Source organism: Lissotriton helveticus, chromosome 10, assembly GCF_964261635.1.
Source record: "Lissotriton helveticus chromosome 10, aLisHel1.1, whole genome shotgun sequence".
Classification (NCBI taxonomy): domain Eukaryota; kingdom Metazoa; phylum Chordata; class Amphibia; order Caudata; family Salamandridae; genus Lissotriton; species Lissotriton helveticus.
This window is the reverse complement of record NC_136071.1, coordinates 1,117,981,083-1,118,004,301: the sequence shown is the minus strand read 5'-3', so window position 1 is coordinate 1,118,004,301 and position 23,219 is coordinate 1,117,981,083. Positions and strand designations below refer to the sequence as shown.

At 46.2% G+C, this 23,219-nt stretch overlaps 1 protein-coding gene across 1 annotated transcript in view; it reads right to left on the bottom strand.

Moving 5' to 3' along the window:
- The window catches only part of LOC144784834 (maturin), a 94,920-nt gene extending 72,286 nt beyond the window's left edge, over nucleotides 1-22,634 (bottom strand). Inside the window, exon 1 of the mRNA XM_078663896.1 lies at nucleotides 22,267-22,634. Coding sequence (XP_078520022.1) covers nucleotides 22,267-22,428 — 162 coding nt within the window. The 5' untranslated portion in view covers nucleotides 22,429-22,634. The remainder of the gene's footprint in view (nucleotides 1-22,266) is intronic.
- Between the last annotated feature and the right edge of the window lie 585 nt (nucleotides 22,635-23,219).

Here is a 23,219-nt window from a genome sequence, read left to right as displayed (position 1 = left end):
AATTTAACATAGTTTGGATGTGAGCTTGTTCGATAGTAATTGCCTTGGGGGGTGGGGGGGGGGCAGTGTAGAAGTTCACCTGGGTACTGGGCACGGGTGCCGTAATGGGATCGTTGATGGAATTGAAATGCATCTCTCGGAATGTCAGGGGCATGCATACCATGGAGCGCCGCCATAAGGTACACAATTATTTAGTGCGCAGGGGGATCCAAATTGCCAGGTCTACCACACAGCTTATTCTGCCTTTGCGCGGGGGGTATTGGTGAGGATTTGGGCAGGGTCCCTTTCCAACTGGTACGCCAACTCACAGATCCGGAGGGAAGGCATGTGATGGTGTAGGGCAGGCTCAATGCCCTATCTGACTGGCACTGTAATGATGGGAGGGGACTTTAATTCTATCACTGATGTTCTTTTGGATAGATCACACCCGCCTCTCCCTACTGCCCCTATCCATAAGATCTCCAAAGCCATGAGGGATTGGCAGACTCGCTGGGGGCTGGTGGATACATGGTGGGCGTATCACCCTGCTGACCGCAACTATTCCTTCTCTTCATCGCTGCATGAACTACGTTAGACTGAATGCTATACTATGTTCCCCAGACTTGCACGCTGCAGTCAAACACAGCAAGTACCTCACCAGGACATTATCAGATCATAACCCACTGCTGCCACGGGTGCAATGGTCCCAGGCGTGCCCTGCAATCCCCAGTTAGCGCCTAAACCCAGAGCTCTTAGAGGATCCAGTCTTTTTAGAAGCGGTGGGGACGGGGATCACCCAGTATTTCATTGACCACACGGAACGGCGTCTTCGACCGCTGTGGAATGGGATGCTTTTAAAGTAGTGGTGAGGGGTCTCTGCATTGCCAATGTGGTGTGGGTACGAAAGACACTACTACAAGACAGAGACAGTGGACCAATGCTTACGAGGACAAGAACGTGACAGACCTGAGCAGCCTCATAGACAGAGGGAATTGCTAGCAGCAAGGGAGTAAGTAGCGGTAGGGGTCGAGAGACTACGCTGTTTTGACTATAAAAAATATATAGTGCCTGCTTATGCAGAGCATGACATATCTGGTATGCTGCTGGTTTGGTTGGACAACCTAGCAAGACAAGGAGACGGTTATCTTGGAACTTACTAGCCCGATGGGGGAACTATGTCATACGCAACAGGGAATTAATGCACAATTCCTCAACTACTACACCAAGCTCTATCAGAGCAAAGTGACTTTGAATGAGGAAGTTCTAGGGGAGTTCCTAGCTGCAGCTGACCTGCCAGGGCTTGATGAGGCTGAGGCTGACTTATTAAGCTAGGGAAGTGAGAGGAGCGATTACACAAATGGAGCGGAAAAACATTCCCGGGGCAGACGGGCTGCCGATTGAGTTTTATTCGACTTATGTCGATCTTCTGGCGCCAAAATTAGAGACTCTCTACAATGAGGCAAGGAGGGCGGAGCAGCTCCTAGGCACTACTCGTGAAGCGATAATTATTCCGTTACTGAAACCCGGGATGTCGCCCTCTGATAGGACTGCTTACCGCGCGCTATCCATGGTCACTGCTGACTATAAGATCCCGAGTCGGATCCTGGCAACCCGCCTGCTCCCTCATGTGACCCACTTAGTGCATGAAGACCAGGCGGGATTCATTCCGACGCGGAACACCGATGGTAATGTGAGACGGCTACTCCCCGATACGTTTTCAAAGACATCAGCGGACATTTTTTCGGTTGATATCGAAAAAGCGTTCAACAGCTTTGAATGGCCTTACTTGTTTAAGGTTATGCACACTTTTGGGTTGGGTGATGAGTTTGTGACCTGGACAGCATTGTTATACAGGTGCTCTACGGCGCGAGTTAAAATGGGTAGTTTGATTTTAAATGCGTGCGCTGTGAGACGAGGGACACGTCAGGGATGCCCACAATCCCCTCTGTTTGCACTGGCCATTGAGCCTCTAGCGGCCCAAGCTCGGATGGGGCAGCGATATTCCGGTCTCTATGTACATGGCCTTACTCACTACATCGCGCTCTACGCCGATCACCTTCTTATGTTTTTAGCAGACACGGAGGCTGCCCTCCTCGGACTGAAGAGCTTACTCCACGATCTCGAAAAGGCGGCAGGCCTTAGGGTGAATTGAGCGAAGTCATGCCTGTTTCCCACTGCCCCAATAAGTGAGGGCCCCTTACTTACTGATGGTGTGCACTGGGAATGTAATTGTTTGACGTACTTGGGGACCCGTATTTATCATAAGCAGACAGATTTGCTAGAGGCCAATGTGGGTAGAGCCATCCGGGGCCTTCAGGGAAACATGGAGTTTTGGGGGACCCTGCGGCTTTCAGTAGCGGGCCGGGTGGCCCTTCTTAAGATGGTGGTACTTCCTAGGCTCCTGTATTATTTCAGGACCCTCCCCATTTGGATTCCTGCGTCGATCTTTAGGCGGCTTCAGAAAATGGTCACAGGTTTCCTCTGGTGTGCTGGCAGACGACAAGTGGCCCTGAAGACCCTTATGCGGCCAAGAGGAGACGGAGGGCTGGCGGTCCCAGATTTTGAGATATATTATTTGGCGGCCCAACTGCTATGGCTTACTCGGGAAGTGGTGCTGGTATTTCGGGGAGTGGGCGGGGCGAGGATGGCCGGGTAGCTGAGCAGATTCTATACCGCATCATTTTACAGCAACCCTTGCGACTCAAAACACTTCCTACTGAACTCAGAGCGTTTAGGCTCTGCTGGGGCAGGAGCCAGCGGAGAGAGCAGATTGTGTGCCCCTGAGATCCCGCTGGCAATGTGCATGGCCCTACCACACAGGGGCAACTGGGCGGCGCTAAATACTTGGGCGGAGCTTGGTCTGACTGCAATTGGAGACCCTTACGAGGATTCTGTTTTTAAGCCATTTGACACTCTGTAGGATCGGCACGACCTGGCTCAGGGGGCTGGGGGGGAAGAAGAGGGGGGGGGAGGAGTTTATCTGCTGCATTCAGCACTCGTGTCGGCCATCCTAAAGCACTGGGGAGGATGGCTTTCTGAACCGCAGACCTCCATGGCTTGTCAGTATGTAGTATTAGCGGCAGGAACCATTAAGGCAGTAACTTGACTATACCGACAAATGACACATGAGATGCTGGCTCCGCTGCCTGAGCTGAAACAGAAATGGGAGGTGGACATAAGCGGCGAAATCCCTGATAAGGCCTGGGCTGAGTTGGCCATGGAAAAGCACTAGAAATGCTTGTTTCCAGCTGGTTCAATTTTGTATTTTACATAGGGTGTATCTTACTCCAGAGAAGATTAATAGGTATTTTAACACGACTTCAGCCCTCTGCCCTCGATGCAGCTCCGAGGGGGTGGATTTCCGCCATATGATGTGGGACTGCCTCAAATTTGAGAATTTATTGGGAAGAGGTTACGGCGCTGCTATGCGATGTTAAGGAGAGAGATATTGAACTTGCTATAGGCAGTTGCTTACTTACCCCCATACCTCCAGGACCAAGATCACTAGCAAGTTTATAGATCTGGGTCTTCTGTTGGCCAAAAGGGATGTTACAGCACACTGGAAATCTAAGAGGGGACCGGGTTTTTGGAGGTGGAGGGCTGTTTTCCTTAGATGGGCGGAAGGCGAGGGCACGATTAGGCTATAGATAGCTAACCGCACACAGCATTGAAGGCTGCAAGGGTTTGGGAAATGTTAACGATACTGTTGAAAGCCTCGGAGGTAGACACAGAATCTTTGTCTAGTGAACCTCATGGTTTGCCCTGTTGGTCACATGATCAGCGTATGTATAATTGAGCCTGGTCTCCCCGTCTGCACTCTGTTTTATTGTGGTAGAACTATCCCTTAAGTATTGTAATGGTTGGTATTGGTATAGCTGACCGATGCACCGTGCCATACTGTTATATTGTTCACATGTTATCCTGCTCTGTGTGCAACGCGGCGGGAGGGGGGCCTAGGAGACGGGGGGAGGTATTTCTGGTCGGTTGTTTAAACCTCAAATTCAGATGTCCTTATTAAGGTCCTCCTTGCTTTTGCTTGTTATTATTGGGAATGAGAGGCACCACCCCGGGGAGGTCAGCTTGGCGCCTTGATTACGTGGATTGGAATACATAAATATAGAATAGACCCATTTCCTGCCCATCTTTTCAATTGGCTCCAGTTACTGTCCTTTCGAAATAGTTGCTTTTGATTGACAAATAGGCTTAGTAGTCCCTCCTTGGGACTGCCTTGTCTGCATTTGTAACCTCCCATAAGGACTGGACATTTTACTTGTGTTGTCACATGGTCTGATTTACCTACTCTGTGAGCTCTATTTTCTTTAATGATCTTACACTACTCCAGCCACAACATGCTTTCGTACAAGGCAGCACGCCGCCCGCTTTTATATTTTTAATAGTAATGGCTGCAGGTTCGGTTTAACCCCTTGGGCGCTCATGAGGAGCTCAGCTCGTCATGAGGCACAGTGGCACTGTGCTCACTGCCGCGGAACGCCCATGCGGGGATAATTCCCCTGCTGTGCTGGGCATTCCATTAAATGGGTGTAGTCATGACGAGCTCAGATCGTCATGAGCACAGCGCCACCTTGCTGCATGACAAGCCGAGCTAGTCACAGGCGCCGCGCACGCCCCCCCTACTCCCGCGTCGCGGGGGAATTAGCTCCGCGGCGAAGGGGTTAACTATAGCGGCAGTGCTAATTTATTTAATTTGCTGCGCTGTCCGCTTAAACTATAGCAGATGGGCTTTTGATGTAATTTTCCAGTGTGGTCCACTAACTTTTAGCAGCCGCACTACAGAACCTTTATTTATTTATTTTTGGTTGAAAGCGCCCCATACCGTGCTTTCACTTTAATGTTGGCCACGCCCCTTTCTTTAGACGCTGCTCACTGTAACCTGAATACGGCGAGCAGTGTCTAAAGAAAGGGCACGGCCACCATTAAAGTGGTCTCGTCTTTGCAAGAGTTTGAGCTATTAGCATTAGAAATAACAATGCCTTTTATATGTGTTTGTTTTAAAAACACAAATAAAAGGCATTGTCATTTACAGTGCCAATAGTTTAAACTCACAAATGCGAGACCTATTGCATTGAAAATGCTTGTTTACTTCGGAACAGAGCGTGCTCTTTAAGGTTCACCTTATCCAGTGAAACTACCAAAAGGAAAATTTCCTCCTGAATAGTTAATCAGTACGCCCCTATTCCCAGAAAGGAACATAGGGAGAAAGTGCCACGGGTGCAGCAAGGAATGCAACACAGCTCCAGTGAAAACACACACTTGCACGTTACTTTTCGAACAAGCTCGGCACAAAGTGGGTGCTTAAGCATCATAAAACGGATGAAGGGAAGAACTGTCTGCCCAGAAATAGAACATTTACAGTCCAGAGAATGACAGAATCCACACTGTCATTATCCAACAAGCTGTCCGCAAAGTCTAACACCAACCGACATGGAAGACTTCAGTATTAAAAATAAAATTATTGGGTGGAATGCTTTGGAAAAGAGAGTACCCTCACCCCAGCAAGATTCTCAATTTTACACTCAGCAGTGAGACAACACAAGTGGGTTTGCGACACTCTACTGCGCTTATCTAACCGGTACCAATACTTCCTACTAGTTGGATGTCTAAATAAAATGACATCTCCTGGACAAGGGCCGCACTAAATATCCTGGTATGGGGGGCTGAGGTCTGGAGATCACACCTCTTACAGATTACAACTCTATAATGGAGTGAGAGTCCATAAAACGGATATACATAAGTCACCTCACATCTGAAGAGAGATCTTTGTGGAAAAATGCAGCACCTATAGAAATAGAAACACATATTTTACAGCAGAATGTAAAACAAAGATATTCTAGCAGCAGAAGCGCAATCGGGAGCTGTGCAGTAAAAGAAGAATTCAACACTTCTATGAAAACCTGTATCCAATTTCATACCATCCTAACAAAGATTGTCCGGTCTTTGCTACATACATTTTCCCAACAGTATGACAGCCTACAAGTTCCAGAGTAGCCCAAAAATATCTAACTAGGTCAATTTTGTGACCAGTGTAGCCTCCAGGAGAAATATCGGGGTCACACAAGGACTTATGTGGCCAGTGCTTCTTGACCATGTCTACAGATATGATGGTGTACCAAGCACAAGAATCTACAAGCACATATGTTAATATCACACGAAGGGAACTTTGCCACTCTACCATTTTTTCAAATATTCAGTACTGTGTTAACATTCTTGCCCAAAATCGTTTGGATCCTCATTGCCATCATACTCATGAACATAGTTTACTCTTTTGGGAGCTGACCTACAAACTCTATTGAAATGACATTTCTCGCCACATTTTTAAAAACAAATTATCATTTGCTGGACAGTTTTTTGCATTACCCAAATGACCGCTACTGCCACATTTGTAACATATAGACTTTCTGCCATCTTGCCTTATTCCTTTGACCTTTCTTGAACATTGCCCAAAAACGCTCCAATCCAACTTGGAAACAGTAACCGGAGTAACCAATCTGGTCCACTCACAGTCAAGAGACGCTCTAATCGAAGCGCAGAACAAATGCAGGCAATCCAGTGCAACAGAAAGCGGAAATGGAAAAGAGAGAAAATTCTCCACCCGCGTGGCTTTGCCCGCTCGTCGCCAGTGTAGGAAATCCAGGAACAATGAAATAAAGACTTCAGGTAACACTGGAAAGCTTGAAATGTGAACTTTATTCCAGGCTGCAGCAATGTGACCTTGAGTGGTAGCAGTTCCCAGCAAACGAATGCCGCAACCGCCAGTCACACAGTATATATACATACAACCCATTCAAATCCCACAAGATACCCCGGCTTCTCCCCGAGCCAGCCGTTCCCACAGTGCCACATACACAACCTCCCCATCCCATCCCCTGGCAACGTCGCTGACACGAGCGGTGGAAGATTCCGCTCGTGTCACACTCCGAGCGAGAGCAACAGCAAGGAGAAACAGCGCCATTCAAAAAGCACACTTACATAAAATGCACAGAAGCGCAGGTAACAGGATGGCAGGGCAGGTTCAGGCCACAACCCAAGCAGTTCCCCCGAAAAGGCAATAGACCTTTGGGCTAAGGCAGCCACATTTCAGATTTCACAATATAAAGCTGAAAAGTAGTGTTGTGGAAAGGATATGCTAGGACAGTGACTGTGAAAGACCTGGGGATATGGGGTATAGTCGGTCACATTATGATGACCTCGGAAAGAATGGTGGGAGAGAAGATTGCTTCCCCAGGTAGGTTTTCAAACAATCAGTCACATATCAGGCAAGTGACCCTGATAGGCAGGTAAGGCTGGTCCACAGTCAGTAAGTATATCACTGTGCATTTTCGGGTTCGGCATAAACGCATGGAAGGATTGATATAGTCACAGTCTTTCTTTGCAGTGTTGTTTATTCTATAAACGATCCCTTCTATGTCTTCACTATTGTGCCTTCAGTCATTCCCTCGTTCTCCACCCTTCCTCCCTGAACCTGCTCTGCTTTTTCAGTTTAAACAGCAATGTAGTTAAAAGAAAGCAAATCAATGCAGCTATACATACGCTTCTTGGGTCTTTCACAGGAACAACAGGCTGCAGCTAGTCAATAAATAATTCAAGGTCCTGGAAAGCACTTTGTGGAGTGTGACTAAGCAATTTGGTCTCATGACTGGCTAGGCAGAGCGAGTAATGCTTTTTGTAGTGTCAGTCAGTCAGTCAAGTCAGTCACTTTTATTCGATTAATAAAAATAAAAAAAAGACACAAAATACAGATAATCACAGCAAATACGATGCAACAGTACATCCAATTACAAAAGTAAGGAATAAATATAGATAGAACATATCTCATGAGTTCAGTAAAACATTTCAAAAACTTCCGTTTGGCAGTTAGCTCCAAGATTAAGAAGGCACCAACGCCGCTGACATGATTAAATCGTAATAGGGCTGTGCCGTAAATTAAAACGCTTCTTATTAATACGAACACCCGCAACTAGGAAACTTGCTACATGAAATGTTACACGTGCACTAGATAAAAGTTGCAAGAACAGGAGCGCTGGCCTAACCTGTAAGAAGCCCGCCTCCCTCAGAATAGGTAACAAATATTTTTTCCTGATCTGTGCATATTGTTCACAAAACATGGTAAAATGTAATGTATCCTGTGTGGAAAAATGATCACAATCACATGGATTTGCATTTTCTGGAGTGTCCCAAGTAGAATAGGAGCCAAACATGAAATGTATCAGATTAAAACGGAACCTGGTTAAAAGAAACCGATGAAACGGTCTAGTCACTAAAACAAGATAGGGTTCAAGACCCGGAACAGTTATAAGTGCATAGTTCCTTCTAACAAACGTTTTTTTCATCTCGGTCTCCTCCCGCTCTGCCGTGAACAGGTTTACCAATGTAGATTTAATCTCCATGACATCCTCTTTTTTTAATACGTTCTGGAAAAAAAAAAAAAAGCTCAGGTCGCCCCACATTTGTGAGCATCAATTTAACATAAACCAGCCATGTAAAGAGGAGGGGGGCAAGGATACACCCTTGCCGCATCCCCCTCTCCGACTTAAAATAACTGGTGCACCTCCCCTCCCGAGTGACTAACTGAGGCCAGTAAGCCACGATGAAGGTCAGCTGAAAAACTAACCAGCGGGGGGTCAATACCCATGTCCAAAAGGACCCTCCACAGCCTCGACCTATTCACAAGGTCGAATGCTGAGGATAGGTCCATAAAGGCCATATACAGAGACCTCCCTCGCAGTAGTATATTTGCTGATAAGCAGTTGGAGGTTTAAGCATTGATCCAGTGTGCTCCTTTTCGCCCTGAAGTCATACTGGGCATTAGACAGGATTCCTCTACCTTCTAGCCATGTTGTCAATCTACCTAGAATGACTCTGCCCAAGATTTTAACGGCAGAGTCTATTAGGGAAATAGGCCTATAACAGGCAGGATCACCCCTTTGACCTTTTTTAAAAATTGGAATAATGAAGGACTTTGCCCAAGACTCAGGAAAGTTGTTATCTTTTGAGGCATTAAAAACATTAGTCAAAATCCTGGCCCAAAATTTCGGGGCGCACATATATAGGTCCACAGGAACCCCGTCCGGGCCCGGAGCCTTATTTTTAAGTGTCTCATTTATTGCTTTTTCTACGTCTTCCTCCCCGAAGGCCAAGACTAGCCCAACATGGTGGAAAGATAAAATCTCTTGTGTAGGCCCATGAGTTGACTGGCTATAAATGCTTCCGAAGTGGGCAAGCCACTGCTCATCTGGAATAGTACATTCCGCACCCTGGTTCTCCACCCCAGAAAAATAGGGCTGATTAATAACCGCCCAAAATTTGAAACTGTCCCGCAAGACGACTTCTGATTGCAGGTCGGTCCAGGCCTCTTCCTTAATCTGAGTTTTACGACCCTGAATGGCCTGTTTGTATTGTTTCCTGAGGGTTACTATATGTGCTCTATTTCTGGGCGTTTCCTTCAATGCTTTTAAAAGAGCAGAATGTGCCTTGGAGCAGTTTGAATCGAACCATCTTTTTCCTGTTTGCCCACCTGGTTTGGTTTTAACCATTAAATCAGTATTCACTTGTTGGCATATAGTATTAAATGCCTCAACTATCCTAGTATTAGGGCCAACATGGTCTAGGCAAATGCCCACCTCCGCTTCAACCTTGGCCAAGACATCTTGTAAAAAAGTGACCGGGGTCACTTTGGCCCATTTCAATCTCCTGCCCTGATCTTTTGGTAACAGGTCCGTTGCACATGAAACCTGTGTGTCTTTAAAGTCCAATAATCCCCCTGTTGCAACCTCTAATATCACGGGGTTATGGTCACTAAAGGCAGAGTCTTCTACCCTATAATCTAAAACCATAGACAAAACAAAAGAAGATAAACAAATATAATCAATGACTGTTCCTGTATCTTTTCCTTTAAATGTAAAAGGCCTGGGCCCATCTACACAGCAGCCTGATTCGTAGAGGTTCAAGGAGGCCAGAAGGGTCTCCAAAACCTCGCCTTGTTTCGTGTGTTCGAAGTGCGTGGGCAGCGAATGAGAAGGCCCCCAGTTATCTTCCAAGATGCACTCCAAGCTGCATGGATGGATATTGAAATCACCCATAAGGATGACCTCAAAACTGTTATGTGACACTCTGTACTTGTCTAAAAACTCCCCAAGGGATTCTAGATGCTGATTTAGACTGACACTGTCTGGTGAATTATAAAAGTTAATAAATAACACAGTGGGGGAATTCGCAACCGACATTTCTACTACTAAACAGTTTTGAGAACCTGACTAACTGTTTTACGGATCCTTTCATATTCAATGAGACTAAGAGGGCTAAGCCTCCCTTCGCTCTGCCCGCCAGACTTGGTTTAGCGGGAATGCTGAAGTGGACGTATCCGTCCCAGGTTTCTTGTAGTGCTAGAATATCATAGCATGTAACAAAACCCACCCAGTTCTCAGCCTGACTTTTCGAATATTCCAGCTAAGGATTCTACAAATATTCTTGTGACATAAGTTAGGAGCAATCATGTCTTTTATGCTACGTGGGTTGTATAGTCAATCAGAGCCCTCTAGCTGAAGCAGGGGAGAAAAACGGTTTGACAAAGCTAAGCCCCCACTCTGTGTGCCCTCAAGAACCTGAAAAACAGTGGGAGGATAAGGAGGATGCTGAGGTGGGATGGCAGAGACACCACTCAGGGGATACCTGGCAATATCACACGGTCCTAGGGTGGGAGTATCTATTTTTGCTGTTGTTCTTAGGGCTGGGAGGCATGTTTTCTGACTACCCTGTGAAGGATAAAAGTATCCAAGGGGTAATGGTCTAATACCGGTGTTTGTAAGATCAGACCCATCCCAAAACAATCTTTCAGCAACATTTCTCCCAAAAAAATTTACAATAATACAGTCCACAGTGATAGTCTTAGGTCCTTGTCCTACCCACCCCACCCTTCTGGCCATAATGATAGAAGGGGATATGTCACACTCCCCACTTGAGTAGTGTCTGCACCATTCCCTAGATTTACCTAAGAGATCCTCAGTAGACTCCCTCCCGTTTTGTTCTAGAGGCGGGACCCCCGTTAGCACTGCCACAAAAGGGGCAGCGTCTGGCGGAAGGTGCAACCTAAAGCTACTGGGCTCAGATACAATATTGGTGGTGTTAGACTGCAGTACTTGGTTCTTGTGGGTATTCATTTTAGTGGGTGTTACTCTTGGGTGTGTCAAAGGGTTCCCCGTGCCATTCCTTATGTTACCCAAAATATTTAACAGGTGACGGTTGTTTGTGGGACACTTGAGGTCGTGGGCTACCTGAATGCACATTAAACCCTGACCATTCCATAGTCTCTAGACCTTGATTCTCAACAATCTAATGGGCAATCGCCGATTGGCGCTCTTGGCGTTCTTGGCTACGATATTCTTTTATAAAAGAGTTGATTTTTCACACCTTTTAAGTAAACCAGCTACACATGTGTTCAGAGAATCAACAATATCTTTGGCAATGCCCACCAGCAGAGGTTCTATACGTGACTTGAACAATTGCTCCATCTTGTCCCTCAAGTTTGTAAGAATGACATGGTTGTGTTCATTTTGCAAATGGTTAACTTTGCGAACACATTTCTTAGCCTTTGGTCTGTCCGGGGTTAGTAGTTCACCAGGGCTAGGCCCCTCTACAGACGATAACAGGGACATGTGAGGCGCAGTGTCCAAAGTTTTTTTCACCTCAACGTTTATGCGCTCGCACAGGACCTCTGTGGGTACAGAAAGAGGATCTGGGGTGATTGTTTTATTCGGGCTTTCAGTCGCCCTTTCCAGTTCAAGCTCTTTTTCAGCATTTTCAATTTTCTGGTTAATGGCCCCCACTGCTGACGTTAGGGAGGAAATGATAGTGTCAGCTTTGGTGGCACTTTAGCGTCTTTGACCCCATGTCCCTCATTTCCCAACTATTTATGCTTACCCATAGCTGCAGTTTAGAGGGGTGGCCCAGCCTGGCCTCCTCTGGCCCCTGATGGCACGCCCTCTGCCCGGGCTCAGCCCGGCAGCGCCCGCGCGCGTCCGGGACGCGGAGGAAGCCTCCTGTGTTTAAGCGCCTCCGGGCGCGAAACTACCCGGAAGTGGGCGGGGACACCGCCGAGCATCCTGGGGGCTGTGGTTCTCCTGGTGCCACGGCCGCGAGCTGGAAGCGGCTGTGTGGCGGTATGTGGTCCCGCTGCCTGCAGCAACAATCAGGTAAGGCCTGATGCAGTCCAAAGTTGGTGTGAATAAATAGGATGTATTCCTCACTGGTGATACGATCCTTGGCCATCATTCACTGCACCCTCAGACTGAAGGCAGAAGCATCTGTCACATCAATGAGAACGTTCGGGGTACTCTCATAACTGCAGTGTCCAAAACAAAAATGCCTCCCGACCATAGAAACAACACAAGCATTTGCAATGGTGAACAACCTTTACAACGAAACTTTTACAACGCACTACCATTACAACGCGGTCATTACAACGCAAACCATTACAACGCATTGCGCTGGGGGCGCTTTAGGATAGGGAATAAGTTTAATTTTCTATCCAACACCTTCCCTAGTGTCCACGGGGACTGGAGTTGGAATAGAAAATTAAACTTACCACTATCCAGCACCTCTAAGCGCTATGCGTTGTAAAGGTTTGCGATGTAAAAACCGCGTTGTAAAGGCAGGCGTTGTAATAGCCTGCGTTGTAACGTCATACATCCATTTGCAATGCAATAGGTCTCGCATTCGCGAGAGTTTAAGCTATTGGCATTGTAAATGACAATGACTTTTTTTTATCGGTTTTCATAATTAACACATAAATAAAAGGCATTGGCAACAGCTCTAACTCTTGTAAATGTGAGAACTATTTCAGCTCAAAGAAACGGCCGCCATTGTCCCGGAATGCTTGGAAAGTAAAGTCGCGCATGGCATACTGAATGTTGCAGGAAAGCATGTTGTGCCTGCAGTAGTAGAAACTGATTAAAGAAAATAGTGCTAATAGACTAAAGAAGACATACCGTGTAACAACCGAAGTAAAAGGGCCAGTCCTCATGGGATGTTACAAATGAAGAGAAGGCAGTACAAAGGAGGGACTAACAAGCCTATTACCAAATCATAAGCCAGCATTTACAAAGGACAATGACACAAGTCAATGAAAAATATGGGCGGAGCTTTAAGTCCATGCTCAAATACAGCATGCCTCGAACAGCAGCGCATGCGTTGCCCAGACTCGACCTAATAAAACCCCTAAAGACGGCAGGCCCTATATTACCCTCTCAGGAGGTCAGTAAAGACAGACAAACTCCTTATCTGATGGCAGTGAGAGTGTGAAGCTCTTGCTCACAAACTGCATCGATGTATCAAACTCCCTCTTAAGGCCAGCAATTGTATGAAGTCACCCCCAAAAGATCAGTGGAAATGCAGGAGACTCCACGACTACAGGGGTGACAAAGAATACACCTGTGCCTAAAGAACCTTTCTAGAACTGGACTAATGAAGTAAGAGACACAGCCAAGTGGCTTAGCGAAGGCCCGGGACTGGGTGGGGGTAGAGGTTATTTTATTGTTAGGTAGTGGTAAAGGTAATTTTAGGGGTGGGTAGTGGGAAAGGGCAGTTCGGAGTAAATTTAAAAATTAAAAAAAAAAATTAAAAAGAGAAGGGGCTTTGTGCCCCTGCCAACTGAAGAAGCCCAGAACGGTAACCCCACCTGACGACCGAGAGACAAGAATGGGTAGAATGGCACCGGAATCCCAACAGGGGTCCGGTGGGCAGGAAATGAGTGCAAAATCCAGGTATCACTATTCGAGCTCTGGCAGAGAACAGCTGAGCATCATTTGTATGAACAGATGAATCAGCCCTAGCCCACGGACGCATACTCGGCAGCAACGAACGCACAGGCCAACCCAACGGCACCTAATTCAGGTATAAGGGCATGTGAAGGCAGGGTGCAGTATCACTCGCCTTGTGGAGTAGGAGTAAACTGAACAGCAGGAGCAAGGCACCCAGAGAAGGGTAAAAGAGTTGCCTGCTAGCCTTGGAATACCAAACGGCATGGTCCATTGGGAGAAAACAGCGACAAGGCGGATGAAGAACCTGTTGCCCAGCCGCGTCTTCCTGGCCAGGAACAGACAATTGTGACAGGATTAAGTCTTTCACTTTTTTGGGGTCTCCCCCCGGACAGGTGCTAAACTGTCTAAATACATAATTTGTTCAGTCAAACAATATGCAAAGCTGTGACTGATTGCCTATGGGTGGAAGAATCAAGGAATAGGTTTTATATAATAAAGGACTGCAGCCTTTTTTAGGTCTCGGCTAGAAACGCGCTGAAAGCGCGTTCTCGCCAGAGAACTATAGTCGGCGTCTCAGCAGTCTCAGAACGACGAAGGGAGGCAAGGCCTGGCCGCGCTCAGCGTTTCCCCATAGGATAACGTTGTGCGCGCGGCCAGGTCGTGTCTCCACAGCATGGCATGGCATACCGGATCGCGTTGCGCGCCTCTCTGGAATGCAGGAGGAGTCTGCAGAGAGGCACGCGGCGCTGATAAACAGCCATGCTTTTTAGGTCTCGCTCTATAGCGGCGTCGGATTCCGACACGCGCCTTCGGATTGTGTCGCGCGCGTGAGCTTCTACAGTAGAGAGCTCAAGTGACGTCGCGCGACCCAATCCGCCGCCGCCATAGAGAATGCTGGGTGCACGTCCAGCTCTTGCTCCCGAGCAGTCATCCGTTCCCTGGCATGTGGCAATGTGTTGTGTTTTAAAGCTGTACACCGACTCCCCCATTAATATTTCCACTACGATAGACCCTTCCGAAGCTCGCACCAAAGAGTTTGTGTATCTGAACCAGCCACCGTATCTACAGGAGCAACACAGCACCACAGTGACAAGAACACCTCTTAAAGCTGCCAGTTTGCCAAGGAGTAACAGAGGTTCAATGAAATAGAGCCATGTGCTGAAAATAACACAGCCTGTCAGAGGCGGCAACGCCTAAAGGGAAAGCGCACGAAATTCACATCGCAGACATGAATGATATCGAGAGTTTAAACTGTGCCCCAGGGCCGGGGCTTTTCATATCTGGCAAGCTCACTTTTCAGCGCCTCGCATGGCTAGAATTTGTACTGCACTGCATGGGCAGGGGTACCCGCTCTTCAGCTGCTTCTGTAGAAAGTAATTGAGGGAGCACGACTGGTGCAGCTGACTATACAAACAGCTCCCGGTTTCCATAGGTTACAAATCCAGCAGTGAAATGGTTAACTGGATTCAGAGAACCTATATTCCAGGGACAGCGCAATGGTTGCACTCATTAAAGTATGCAATAAATCTTACATTTTATTTCCCTGGTCACAGACTGCAGCCAATATAACTACCTCGCTGGCCTCTTGCAGCCTGAACTGCAAACAGTTCACGGCTAAACAACGCGTACTTCCCCTTTGTATAATAAAAAAAAACAGTAAAACGAAAAACCGGCAGGGGAAAAAACCAAAAGACTATACCCTTTCACTCAAAGTAGTCTGCTGCAAAGGTCAAATGCGCCTCCGCGTCAGCTATCACTTGCGCTTCTCATTGCCAAGTCAGGTCACGTGATCAGTATCTATCAAACGGAATTCTGAAATGTGGCGTTAATTACTTCGAATTGAGGACATTTTATGAGACTGTGACTGAACGAAATCCGATTGTGTTGAAATAAAATGAATTCGCATGGCAACAAGAAAGTTACAAAGGGGCGTGGCCAATGTAATTAAGCGCGTGGCTTAAAACACATAAGCTAAAAATATGGTGTTTAGCATAGTGTGCCGCCTGACTTGTGTTTTGTTGTTTCTGTCACTGCATCCAGAAGTTAGATACAACCAGTAATATCATACCTACAGCAAGTCAGGACTTTTGGCTTTGTCAAAGGTTGTAGTTGCATAAGATAGATAGGCAGGAACTATGGCTTGTATATAATATTGAAAAAGCTTCCACTTAAAGCCCTGGTGACACCACGACAATGGGTATCAAATTCTGAGGAATAAAATAGGCCAATAAGGTGTAGGCAATATCAATCCACAATAAAAATTAACCCACGACATTGAAAGCCCTGATCTTATGAAGAAGCACAAACACATACACTGTACCATCACAGTAACGCCTCACCCGAGGCTCTCTCTTCCCTGTCCTCCATGCTGACCCATAGAACACCAGCCTTCCGCCACCCCCACTGCCCTCAACCCTAGATCACCTGTTCACCTGTTCCTCAGACAGACTCGGACAAGTATTGGCAAAGAAAACAGGTCTAGTTGTGATGTGCCAAAGCATGTGAACACAAGCATTCAAAAATAGGTTAGTGGGATGTGGTGTATGCACACCTGCTGCTTAATACGTGAGGGCTGACCGTATTGGCATTGCCAATACTGGTTTATTTATTTATTAGTTATCACTTTTATATAGCGCAAACTTAACCCGCAGGTATCAGAGCGCTTTAATGTAATGTAATGTAAAAATTATTTATAGAGCGCTCGGACACCACTGGTTTCATGGCGCTATAGAACGGATAAGCACAGGTGAAGAGCAGGGTGCAGGTGTTCAGTCATCGTACGCTTGCCGGAACAGGTGAGTTTTTAATAGTTTCCTGAAGGATGTATAACAGGAGGTGGACCGGAGTGCATAAGGAAGAGAGTTCCAAAGCTTGGGTGCCAAAAAAGAGAACCCAAGGCCGCCGTGTTTCTTCCGCTTGAAAGAGGGAACAGAAAGAAGATTGTGGTGCAAAGAGCGGAGCTTACGAGAAGGGACATAACGGTGAATCCTAGATGTTACGAAGGCAGGGCCATGGCCGGTCAATGATTTAAAGACAGTACAGCCAAGTTTAAAGATACCACGTTTCGCCACTGGCAGCCAAGGAAGCTTTTTCATCAAGGGGGAGACGTGTTGATATTTAGGTTGACGGAAAACAAGTCTCGCCGCTTGATTCTGCACCAGTTGTAATTGGCGAAGCTGGTAGGCTGGGATGCCAACGTAAAGAACGTTGGCATAGTCAAGGCGGGAGGTGACCAATGCCATAATGACTAATACAAGGGCCTCAGTGGTCAAGAACCTGGAAATTTTTCGAATTCTCCGTAAATGGAAAAAACATGACGAGGTAACTGCCTTGATCTGCCTTTGCTGATGATAACCCCTAAGCTCTTTACGGAGTAGGCAGGGGAGGGGGCGGAGCCCCAAGAAGGTGGCCAAAAGTTGGGGTTCCAGGGATTGAGAGAGCCTCCTGTTAAGACCAGCTCTGTTTTGTTGGGGTTCAGTTTCAATTGGCTTCGGCACATCCATTCGCCAATAAAAGTCATGGTAGACAAAGTCGGCAATGGATGTGGATGAGGAATTAAGATTAAAGACCATTCGAATGTCATCAGCGTAATTGAGGATGGTGGCCGCGTCATTATGTAGGGATCGAATCAGGGGTTGCATATACAGATTAAATAGAAGTGGTGATAAAGCAGACCCTTGGGGGACCCCACAGGTTAAATTCTCGGGGGTGGCTGAAAAGGTGGATAGGTGAACAGCCTGGGAGCGATGGAATAAAAAGGATCTGATCCACTCCAGGGCCATGCCCTGCATGCCGGCGCTGCCGACACGGTCGATCAAAAGAGCGTGATCGACCGTGTCGAAAGCAGCCGACAGATCCAGAAGCACAAGGGCCTGGGGGATGTTGTTATCAGCTCCCCTCCTGAGCTCGTCCATCACAGCCACAATAGCAGCCTCAGTAGAGTGTCCCGGCTGAAAACCCGCCTGCTTTAAATCAGCATGCTTATAACAAGCAAGACTAGCACTCTATATTACTGCCAACTTAGCTTAGCATAGGCAACAGCTAACCACTCACAAACAATGTTTATATACCAATTGTAAATTAAAAAAAAAATAATGCAAAGCATTGTCATTTACAATGCCAGTAACTCAAACTTTAATGTTGCAAGACCTATTGCATTGCAAATGCTGGTCTTGAAAAGTGACTGTTTTGTTAACAAAAAGGTAGAGGTGGTCTTTGTGGCAGGGCAAGAGAGGAGGCCGAGTGGCAAGAATGGCCCAGTTATGACAGGGCTCGAAAAATCGTTTTTTTTAAATATATTTTAATTAAAATTTTTCAAGTTTCAACCGTACACAAATTCATATATGCCATGGGGTATACAGGCAAAGTGCACTCCGGTTTTATATTTCTTTTCTTACTAGGAAGTGATCTCGGCAAAGCAACATCACAGTGCAATGCTACGGTTAAATAGGCTCTCTCATCCAGAATCAATACTCAAAATTCACTTGCATCACTGCAACTTGGTTTACTAACTTCCTGACTAATCTACAAGAATTGCTACTAAGTAATCCTGAAAAATTCTCCAATACGACAGGGAATATGTGAGCACAATTATTTCACATAAATCACTGGCACTTGCGTTGCAAGCTCATCTATTCCATTACACCCAAAACCTTGGAGCAAACAATCTTTAAATGGACCTGAAAGAACTTATTTATATAAACTATCACAACACTCTCCCAACAAACTAATCTCATTCAATGAGAATTTACAATTACAGATGGATTTCAATGCATAGAAGATTAATGAAATGCAGAAGATGCCATGACAACAAGTCTCACGTAGATGCTGATGGATACTTTCCTGTAAGAGTCAAGCGTCTAATGAACTGGTGCTCGCTTGCCACAACCATTCCCTATTCTGTTTCATGCTACTGGCCCACTTGCATCTTCACAAGTTTATGACCATGGATTAACTTCAATCAATATCCGTCCTTCACTCTCAAATGAACAAGTCATAAAGTCTACAATAAACTCAAACCACTTTAAAAAAATCCCAAGGCTCCTTAAGTATTTACCTCAAAGGTTCTGGGCTAACGCCTATCCGCCATAGACTACTGCATCTTCATAACCACAAGTTCCAACAGGAAAAAGGCTCAACATAAAATTGTTTTAAACACTGCAGCAACAATTCTCAGTTGATCTGGAAGCAACAATCACATCACCCCACCTCCAGTGGCATTTTCTGCTTACCTTTCCACATAATATCCAACTGAAAACCACATCTCTTACAAATACAGCTTTTTACAAAAGCAGCCCAACACAGATCTGGAAACTCTTCACCAAATAGGTCAAATTGGAAAATCCAACGAACCCAGGAATCAATCAGTATCCGGCCTCCTTTTGCCTAAATGCACCTCAGCCTCACCCCCACAAAGCAGCATTCAGTATGATGAACTGGTCAAAAGGTGACAAAAGTCCAGAGAGATCAGGGATTTGTGTGAAAAAATAACAAGTGGCTAAACGTGAAGCCTCCTTTAAGAAAGGGGCAGAATCAAAGGGACCTAAGACCAACATGAGAGGGCCCAGACTGCAGATATATGGCAGATCCGATAAACCGTGTTTGAACAGGTTTATTTCAACCTGACAAAGTACTAGGTCTGAAGATCTGGGAAAAGGTACTTAATCTGAAAAGTCAACAGATTTGTTTCAGGTCATGCAAGGGCGTGTACCACTTCTATTGTATTTTAATAATCATTTTGCAAAGATGAATATGTATCCTAATGCTGGGGAAAAAAAGTTTGCTTATGGAAATCAAAATAAAGCCTCATTAACCACTTCTGATAAATTCTAATTTGGTATGAACTAACAAGTGCTACCTCAATGGTGCAAGAGTAGACATCCTCTAATACCCTCAGTTGCATAAAACTCAGTCACATTCATGAGGCCACCTTCGGTGAAAATTACCCAAACAGCAGGTTAGAAATGATAGAAAATGTTGTTTTTTCCATGATTAAGTCTCATTGAGGCTTGATTAAAGGACTACTGGTATTTGGCATATCACACAAAAATACAGTACAAACAGCAAGTTCATAATCAAATAGGATTATGGGTTGCGGCAATAGGATGGCTTTTAAATAGCTCTGAAAGATCTCCCATATGTGAGAGATGACTGTTTCCACTGCACAAAGGTAAATGGATACAGTACTCATGCACCACATTAAGCCCATTAACCAGCCCCCTACAGTCTTTATGTTGAATTATTGAGGGTTAAAGCAAGAACAATCTAGGTGGAGGCTCAATGAAAAGTCTAACAATGAAAAATCATGGTTGCCTTCAGGACAGCCACCTCAGTTTGAAAATGAATTCAAAGTTATGTTCCCCATCATAAGTACCTGACCTGCTTCCCAGATTGTTTCACCTTACTGGTACCAGCAAGTCCAGTGGTGCTCTGAAGCATCACAAGGTGCAATTAGAACTTCGCTCTTAGCATAACAATCAGGACCTTTACAAGTGGCATGCAAAACTGTCCTGGTGGCAATTTTATCACAACAGGCGTGCCAAATAATAGCGATAAACAGTAAACTCCAATAATGACAGTGATGACACAAGGCTCTCCAATGATAGAATACGAGATCCTACCAGCTAGCAGTAAAGGACCAGATAATTTTCGTGATGACATCACTGATACAAGAACTTCCTTGATTTTAATGTTATGTAAAATCGCCCTTGGTCTGGTATAGGGATGTCAGGGCAGCACTGTTAGCAAAAATGGCATAACCTGTGGCAAAACTAGCATGCAAAAAAAACCATTTCCTCCCAGGTAGCAGAAATTACACGAGTTTCTCGCTGAGGACAGTAGAGCTAATGGGCCTTCCCTGACAACAATGAACAAAGGAGCCATGACCCCATCCCTTACAACCCACCATGGCTTATAACACCCATCCGGACGTCACAAGACCATAAATGAGCACCTATGGGGCGATCCAAGAATGCATAAGACTAACCACAATAAAATGCACCCTGCAAAGACGGAGTATTACGCCACAGTATATGGCAAAAGACCATCCTGCATTAACATCTTACCCTCTAGGTGGCAATGATGCCATACAAATGACAACTCAACATGGATGGGCATACAGAATGTGTCATGGCCGCCCTTACTCAAAAACAACAATTTAAGACGCATCCCCTTGACCATTAGGATATTAATTATATAAAAACTTGCCCACCTCCCCAAGACTATTAGATGCCCTATGCTCTCTCTTCCCCGATGGGTGGTTCCCTATTGGTGTCCGGAGAGTGGGGGGGCTGGGGTTAATTAAGAGCTGGCGTTTGTCGGATATCGTGCGCCCTGGTTAAAACTACATTTGCCGCCCCTCCCACTTATCTTTATTCAGTGTGTTGAGAAAATGAATGAGATGGGGGAAGGTGAGGGACCAAAAGAAAAATAGGAAAAACAAGACTTCAAAACAATGTTTACTACACTTGTCGCTAGAGACAGGTTGGTGGGAGACTGCTGCAGGCTACTTTTACATCCCTCCAAAAGTCGGAGCTTGCCCATGCTAAAGGTTGGCCGTGGGCCTGAGAAGGCCCTCTCCTTATAGGGACAGTGCTTCAGCCCTATTTGTCCTGGTTCCACTTGTGCCCCAAAGTGGTACAAAAGGGGGTGGTGATGGACGGAGCATCTGAAACAATCAAACACTCACACCCAGTCAACAGATCTGGGTTTAATCCATCACCGTTCTTTAGCCCACTCTGCCACCCCAGTTCAGACATGGCCATATGCAAATCAGTCTGACCCTGTGCCTCATGGGAACAGTCCAGCCCGAACTGCCAAGCCATGTCTTCCCTGCTTCGAGGACCGGTTTCTGGCATTTCGGCCGTCTTCAGCCCGGCTTGCTTGAATCCAGTGGCAATGTGAGCAAGGGACTCACGCCTGAGCATACCCTGCCAACTTATGGCGAACAAAGTGGTGGTCCAGGGAAGGCTTGGCAGTTCGGGCTGGACTGTTCCCATGAGGCACAGGGCCAGACTGATTTGCATATGGCCATTTCTGAACTGGGGTGGCAGAGTGGGCTAAAGAACGGTGATGGATTAAACCCAGATCTTTTGACTGGGTGTGAGTGTTTGATCAGTTCAGATGCTTCGTCCATCACCACCCCCCTTTGTACCGCTCCACTTGTGCCCCATCACAGCGTCTGGGTGTGCAAGAGGTGACGGATAAAAACCAATACATTGCCTCTAGCCAAGCACATTGATTTGTCCAACTGCCTTTCATAACAAAGCAGTGTCGTTAGCTGAAAATGTGTTGAAGCCTTAATTAAATAAACATATATATATATATACATATATACATACATACACACACAGGATTCAAACATTATAACATACATATATATATACACACATCCGAATGTGTCCCACCAGTTTAATCTGTGGACCAATATATCCCCCTACAAATGTACTACTAAAGACGGCACTGTGCCTTATGACTCCCCCCCCCCCCCTTGCGTGTCAGCGATGCGGCCACTTACGAAGGTCTCCCCGCCGCCGGTGTCCGGACACAACACGTAGAAGGAGACCCCTGGGTCGGCGTAGAAGTCCATGCGCCGCTCCGTCTCTTCGGCGGCGATAAGCTGGAAGGGGGTGTCGGAGCACCAGGCGTCCGCCGCGTCGGCCAGCTGCTGGAAGTCCATGGTCGGGCGGGGGGTGAGGGGCCGTCAGCAGCCGCAAACCATCGCTAACCGTTACTCGCAGGCGCTTGTTTACATTCCAAGGCCGGGGAGGGCGCGGGAGGGGCTCTGTGCGCGCGCACCACCTGCGCTCCCTGACGGTGGCTCTCGCGCGGACTGCGGAGCGGGCTGCCGACACAGAAGACGGGCGACCGCCAACATTGAAAGAAGATAAAAGGGAAACTCCCATGGGTAAAACAAGAGGACGCTGAACATGGACATAAAAGAAATACACGTATTCTGGAAGAAGAAAGATTATGGTGCGCAGCACACAAATGGCCCATGAAACAGTGAGGTCATAGCTACTGTATCCTAGCCCTCAGGAAGCCTGCAGTGTTAATGCGGATATCAGCTAGCACTTTACCTAAAAAATATTTTAGGATTGTTTTATTATAGTGATTAATGAAGTGAACTCGCTTATATAGATGCAGGGGACGTGCAGAGTACAATGGTGAATATGTTAATTATTCATTTATTTATTTATTTGGTTATTTATTCATTTAGTTATTTATGCATTTTTATATAGCGCGAACTTTACCCAGAGGTGACAGAGCGCTTTACATAATAGCGAAGTAAATGGCAATAAGTAATAAGAGTAGTAGTATGGAAGTAGATAAAACTGCTTACAGGTAATTGTGGTGAGAGTTACAGAATAGCAAATTACAGATACAATGTAGATTAAACAGTACGAAAAGGTGGAGTGATTTAGGGTTATACAAGTACAGAATATATATATATTCACAAAATTGAGCTCT